The following is a 7,117-nucleotide window of genomic DNA, read 5'->3' on the forward strand; positions in this document are numbered from 1 at the left end:
TTTGGGGAGTGATTTAAGATATGCTAACTTCCCAAACACATATATTGAGTACGCCCCTGGTAGCCGGACCCTGCCTCCAGGCAGGGTCCAACAGCGCGCCTGGTGCGGGACAGTGCTCCCAACAATCGTACCTGCAACGTTCCTCTGCCGCGACGTTTCTGCGACCTGCGTGGTGCTGGCGCATGAAACAACAGAGCCGCGACTTTTGTAGCGATGTCTTCCGCGATTCTTACCTACCGTTCACGGCCGGCTGATCCCACTTGAGAGGCCGTACCTGACGACTATGTCACAGGAATGCGAATAACGGTGCCGCGAATCGGCAGCAAGTAGTATAATTTGCATCATTACAAACAGTAGACCCCAGCAAAGGTGCACTTGAAAGGAGTGCTGGCTGCCCCAGTGGTTTTGTTATAAAAGGGACAGCAGAAAAACAGCTTGCCTGCTTTACTTCAATATTTCCTTATGCAATTACGGCATTGAAAATTTCTAATGGTTATGCTACATGCGAGACAATTTTTTTTTTCACTGGCTTTTACTTCCCAAGTCTACTAGGTGTAGCCATCACCTCTAGTCAAACCAAAGAACACGTCACAATTATTACCGACTCCCAAGCAGCTTGCTGTAGCTACGCCAGAGGCAGAATATCTTCCATCGCCGACCGACTCCTCAAACAAGCCTCCCAATTCCCCGACGTTGAAATAGCATGAACTCCAAGACACGAGTCCCTCCGCGGAAATAGTAGCCCGAGCTCATGCCACCCGCTCGCCACAAGAGAGGGATACAGCCGCATCTATGGAGCCCGTACCTTTACAACGCCATATTACACCACCACAGATTGAACAGACGACAATACCCACCCCCACACAAGACCCTGTCACACGAAGCAGTAGCATGGCGACAATTACAAACCAACACATACCCCCATTTAAGCAGATTACACACAATACACTTTACACTATACTCGTACAAATGCCCCCCCTTTTAATGACTACGCTTCCCTATATCACACCACATGGGCATGCCCCAAAATACAAGTACCCCGCAAATACCCAACTCCACACCCGACCAGTGGGAGGCCGTGCTGACTAGCTCGGACCCTCGTGACCAGCAGCAACTGGTGTGGCGGGCCCGGGAGACAGAAAGAGCTCCAAGAGCCCTGGACGGAGGGCGCCTCCCAGCACAAGCAGAAAGACACCTGCTTGTTTTTTTTTTCTTCTGAATAAATGTTATTCCTCCTCCTCCTCTACTAGGTGCTCACCAAGCAGCCATCCAAGCTTCTTTTCAAGCTGCCACATCACTATCAGCATACAATTACTGCTGTGGAATGTACAGCATCAATACAATATGACCATACTAGCCATTGGTTATCAAGCTTGGTGCTCCTGGCTTACCTTGAGGCGATGGGCTTCATGGCCCAACTCTAAAAGCTCCAGCAAACACTCCTACCCAATCATCCTCTGATGACGTAGTCAAGAGAAATGGATAATTTTACCCACATCAATGTGTTTAAACATGATGTAAGAAACAACCAAAAATTAAGTATAACACGGGAAAATGGCCTGTTGCCCTTATATTTCCAGTTAGCCAGATCTTCATTCTATCATTCATTTATTCTGCTCAGATAACGAAAAAATGTCCAATGTGCCTACGCAGCCATGAGCATTGGGCTTCAACTTGATTTACAGCTCCTTAACTGCAAGAAGCACCAAGGAAAACGCCAATTTTCTATTCTGCAAAGTAGGTGATTAGAAACAGCAGCAGACCAATGTTTACAACTGCTACGAGGTACAAAATCTAAATTAATTTATATATTGAAGCATTCCAATATAAGTGCTTCGCCAATGTTTTGTTTGAAGAGCTTGCTGTAGCATCTAAATAAATTCACCTCAATACCCAAAAGCAAATTTTTGAACAAGCTGTAACCACTAAGACAAATATAACCAAACATGCTGATTTAACAAAAAGTGAGAACAGATGCTAAATCCTCTTTCTTGTGGAATTTGAGAGTGAATGCAGACTGATAACGCAATCCACAGAGCACCTGTTATACAGGTTGTGCAGTGCTGAAATTGTTGCACATGGCAGCTTGCAGGTACAGGTCAACTCATGCAAGAATGGGCGATTTCAAAAGCAAGTGAGTGCTAATCATGACTGCATGAATGCACTACTACATAGCACACCGAATGCTCACTGAGGCTGTAAACCACATTCGCACCAGATGTTGCTGGATACACTCAAAGCAGAAAGTTTCAGTTAATAAATCTTCTGTGCTACAGTAAGAGAAATGCAGATAATTTTTCAGCAGGAAGGTGCTAAGCACATTTTAAAGGTTTATGTTATCATTTTTGTCTGGCATCAGTTAATAATAACCTGCAGTCATTCCCTGTGTGTTGGTAGGTCAATAGATGACAAAACGATTACATGAGCCAAAAAAAAAAAAAAAACCACTAGATGACAGTAGAGAAAAAAAATCACTATATTTAGATTTACCAACAGTAGCCTGGAATATGCTTGAGACCTAAATCTAAAATGACAAAATATGAGAATTCCAGTATACTTAAAAATTACTACAGCTATACTGGACAAACAACACTAAATCAGACATAAGGTAAACATGCGAGCGCTTATTCACAGCTACATTTATTGGTGAAAAAACATATGAGGTGGTATCAAAAAGTTTCAAGACTGGCTCCGTTTTGAAGATTAGCAATTTATGTGCTTTCGAACACTCTCACCTTCGAAATAATCCCCTTGCACGGCAACATAATGCTCCCAGCATCCCTGAAAATTTTAGAATTTGTCCTGGAAGTCTTTTCTGGAATGAACACTCTTCTGCAATTTGAGCTCAATATAAGTTGCGTCAAAATGGCGACCTTAGAGCTGGGTCTTTAATTTTGGGTAGAGAGAAATAAGCAGAAGCAAATCCTTACAAATGCCCAGTCTTTCATGACGAAGGTCATCACTAGGGACGAAACTTAGGTGTACGAGTACGATCCCGAAATGAAGCGACTTTCGTCGTGGTGAAAAGCCCAATGTCTGAACGTGTCTAACCAAAAAAGGTTAGACACGTTCGCAGCTCGACAAAGTGCATGATTATAGCTTTTTTTTTGGCATTCACGGTATTGTGCATCAGGAATTCGTCCAGATTGGCCAGACTATGAACACCATTTTACTGCCAAGGTTTAGGGCATCCACAGGAGGCCGTTCGGAGCAAACTGCCCTATCTGCGGCGCACGAGGAGCTGGATGCTGCACAATGACAAGGTACCCTATCACAAATCAATCCGCACACGAGAGTTTGTTGTTGGAAACGAACATGGTTTCTACCCTACTTGTCAGATTTGGCTGCCACTTCTTTCAATCTCTTCCCAAAATAAAAACCTAGTCAACATTCTAGCACGATTGCCTTTGTCAAGCTTGAATCACAGAAGAGTGCTCGACTCCTTAAGGAAAGAAGACAACCAGGTCATGCTCGCAATGTGGCAGGAATGCTGGAGTGCGGTATTGCTGCGCAAGGGGACCATTTTATAGGTGACAGTGTTTCAATACAGATAAATAAATCTTCAGAACAGAGCCAGTCTCAACACATTTTGATACCACCATGTAAACACACACACACACAAAAAAGAGAAACTTGAAACTGCATTTTTTTTTTTTGCAATTTGTTCTGTGTAGTTTTTTCACCAATAAATTTGTAGTTATGTGTCAGCACTAGTGTGTGCCTTACTTAGTCCTTGTCTGTTTTAGCACTGTTCGACCAATATGAGAACACACACAGCAATTAGCCCAAATTTCCAAGCGACATCTATCCTAGATCTGCAAGTGCTGACTTAACACTGAACGTGCATCCACACTAGACATGCACAGTAAAAGCCTGTGTTCTTACAGTTGTAAATTATTTCAAGTCCAACGAGTGACAGACAAGTATGCATCCATACTTGTGTGTTACTTCTATGAACCACCATGCATCTCGAAAGGCAGCAAAGTGCATGATGCCACAGTATTCTATCAAGAAGCATGGAAATAGCAAGCACATGAGCCTTCTCAAGCATGCATTTCAAGCAGTAAGTCACATTTCGGGATGCCTGTGAAAAAGGAGCGAAATGTACATTTATTACAAACCACGCATACAACTTTCAAAAGCAAATTGGGGCCGTCTCCTGAGCCAACTGTGCCGTAGCTACCGGAAACAATACGGCAGCAGAGCAGGTGTCCCCTGCTCTACACCGCATGTTGTGCCACTGTTCTTCCTCATGCCGTGTGGTGCAGGGCTAGCCGGAAGACATCATGCTCCACATAAAAGCTGTCCCCAATTGGCTTCAACACAAACACCTGGTTAAATGTATGGGCTGGATCATCGTCAGTCTGCAGAAAAGAAAGAAAAAAAGCCACTATTACTTGGGCCCACTCTATCTGAAACTCCCCCGTAAATGGTTGTAAAGGGCCAAATATTCACGAATTCCCACAAATGTCTTGTTTAATGCACACACAGCTATCAACACAGATGACATTCATACTTCTTTGCCTTTGGAGCAAAAATGTGCTCATGCTTAACATGTCGACTCCTAGTTGAACTGCCAGACACTTGAAAATGATGCACCAGGTTTATATGGTCATATCAGGAATGTCAGCTCTATGTAAGCATGAAGTAGCTGGGTATGACAACTTTGGCCACTGAAATGTCTGCAGTAACATTTTAAAAGAAAACCAGTAACTGTGCAATAAATCGAACTCACCTTGAGCTGGCCTAAGACGGATATTAGGATACCACCGTCGAACATTGGTTGACAGTCGATGATAGTAACAGAGTGGCATATCTTCTGAAAGCCCAAACCCTAGTCAGACACGGGAGAAAAATTGTTTGCTATTGAAGGTGCGATTATCAGAAAGATCACAACAATGCACGTTTCTTCCTATTTTGGGGCTGCAAGTCACGCGCTTACATCCACGAAACTGTCACTTAGACAAAAAGAATTCATGGTGCACTGAACCAAGTAGCCGCACTCGCTAAATAACCGGTACAACTTACCTGTATTTTTTCTAGTATTTTCGTCCGTCCAAAAATCTGTTGTCCTTCAAATGTCATCAGTGACTTTTCTTCCTGCAAGATGAGAACGCACATAACAGTTTGGGCGTACTTGAACGAGCATGCGAAGTCCTGTTTTAGTTGATCCTTGTCAACGGGTCATGCAGGTCTCCACCCACAAGCACGGAATTCCGTTCACTACGTGCAACATTGCCTAACAGACTCATCACTATGCAATCGGCCGAGTTCACACACAACATCTGGTGAACTGAGAATCATTACTTGCACTTGAACCGGCATTAGATTTCTCATATCAAATCCCTAGCCTAGAAGTAAGAAGCAAAGATAGCTTACATTGTACAGCGTCCCCAAATTTGGTCGCAAGGCAGGATCATCGAACATAGCATAGTACTGCTGTATAAAAGTTTTGCCGATTGTGTCGTATTGTGGATTTAGCGACATACTTAAAATCGCCTGTGACTTAGTGGTTTCTAACACAACCACAGCAAGAAATAAATAACCGCTGCCAGTAGGCCTAGCACGGAGAGAACGGACAGAGTACCGACAGCACCGGACTCCGCCACTCCGCTTGCTAACTCCCGCAATTAAGGTGAATTTTAACAAATAATATTCAACAATTGTTAAAATTGTCTTGAAATATTCACCATTTTAAATAAAATATTGTACGATAGCGTTTTTAGTAGGTGAATTTCGCAAAAAAAATTAATGCCTCCTTCCGTGCCTCATTTTTGAATGAGCACTGGGTTTCCGGTCTTCCGGTCGTGTTTTCCGGTGGCACCGGGTAGAGTGGTCGAATGGGCCAGACCACGGCCAGACCTACCATGGGCCAAACTACAGTGTACAAAAATAGGGTAGGCCAAACCAATACGGACGGCGCTCTCCTGCTGAGGCGCAGCGTGTGGAAAAATTGTGCGAGGGCGCTGCGAGCGCTTAACCGAATTTTCAACGTATTTTTGCTGCGGGCGCCGAGGCCGATTGCGCATTGTATGCTCTTAAAATAGTGCTTTATTTCAACTGAAAATATATGTTTCCATCATTTTGCCACACATATATATTTCAGGCATGGATTATACAACAAGACGTTATCAATTTTGCTGTTATTGGGAAGTGCGTCGTCTGCTAGCCAGCGCGTGTTCGTTAGCCGGATGCCCTGTTTTTATTAGTACGTTTTTTAAAACGTCTTTATTTACTTTGGTGCGCGCAGGACTCTTATCAGCCGTTACGAATTGTAATTTTAGCCCAGTGAACTGCTGTATTCAAAATAGTTTTCTAAAACTAACGCATAATTTTGTCACAACAGCCACCGATCTGCAACATATGAAGCTACACGTAAGAGAATTTTATCGTGTTGTTTCACGCCCGCTTCTTGTTGGTGGAATATTAAAGAGCACGGACAATAATCGAAGAAAATAATGTTATAGCAAAATAAACCAGGTTTATTAGCTGTGTGGCGCGATAAAGAGAAGCGGATGACTAAACTTCTCGATATATATATATATATATATATATATATATATATATATATATATATAATAGAAAAATTATGAGATAGCTTAAATGCACTCATTGAAAAAGTAAAAACTCTCGACCAGAATAAGCGTGTTTGCAGTAACAAACAGGATACCACCTTACCTTACCGGTGGTGCCGTGTTTGTGGGAGCGCGCACGGCAGCTTCAAGCGACGGCCAGTGGCTGTAGGCCTTATCACGGATGGAACTACAGCATACTACAATTCTAGTACACTCTAGATGGAACGTTCCGACCCCAGGTGTACCAATGGGCTTTCCGAGAGATGGAATCACGGCAATGATTGGACGCTAATATGAACAACAGTGTTAGAGAAAGGATATTACCTATCTATACTCAGAATGAATCGGGGAGACTGGGAAGCAAAGACCAATGTAGTCTCCCTGGCTGGTCTGGCGATCTCCTTCAATGTGCCATAAGTGAAATGAAGTAGAAACATACAAGTCTCATCGAAAGCTATTTGCTATTCACATCGTATTCGAGTCCAGAATTCACTATTAAAATTTATCGAATAGTCGTTTCTGTTCGAATGTAATGCATAACA

At 43.1% G+C, this 7,117-nt stretch overlaps 1 protein-coding gene across 1 annotated transcript; it reads right to left on the reverse strand.

The window, feature by feature from the left end:
* Positions 1–4,081: 4,081 nt before the first annotated feature.
* Positions 4,082–5,628, reverse strand: LOC119432711 (probable nuclear transport factor 2). The gene is made up of 4 exons (XM_037699870.2): positions 5,380–5,628; positions 5,029–5,100; positions 4,736–4,834; positions 4,082–4,364 (listed from the first exon to the last, which is right to left on the reverse strand). The coding sequence occupies exons 1-4, from the start codon at positions 5,485–5,487 to the stop codon at positions 4,251–4,253; spliced, it is 393 nt and encodes a 130-aa protein (XP_037555798.1). The 5' UTR covers positions 5,488–5,628; the 3' UTR covers positions 4,082–4,250.
* Between the last annotated feature and the right edge of the window lie 1,489 nt (positions 5,629–7,117).

The sequence above is a fragment of the Dermacentor silvarum genome, chromosome 1, assembly GCF_013339745.2.
Source record: "Dermacentor silvarum isolate Dsil-2018 chromosome 1, BIME_Dsil_1.4, whole genome shotgun sequence".
In the NCBI taxonomy this organism is placed as follows: domain Eukaryota; kingdom Metazoa; phylum Arthropoda; class Arachnida; order Ixodida; family Ixodidae; genus Dermacentor; species Dermacentor silvarum.

Coding starts and splice junctions, on each gene's coding strand:
- LOC119432711 (XM_037699870.2), bottom strand. CDS start 5,487: ATGTCGCTAAATCCACAATACGACACAATCGGCAAAACTTTTATACAG. Junction 5,101..5,379: donor ATTTGGGGACGCTGTACAAT/GTAAGCTATCTT, acceptor CTCATCTTGCAG/GAAGAAAAGTCACTGATGAC. Junction 4,835..5,028: donor AAATACTAGAAAAAATACAG/GTAAGTTGTACC, acceptor GTGTCTGACTAG/GGTTTGGGCTTTCAGAAGAT.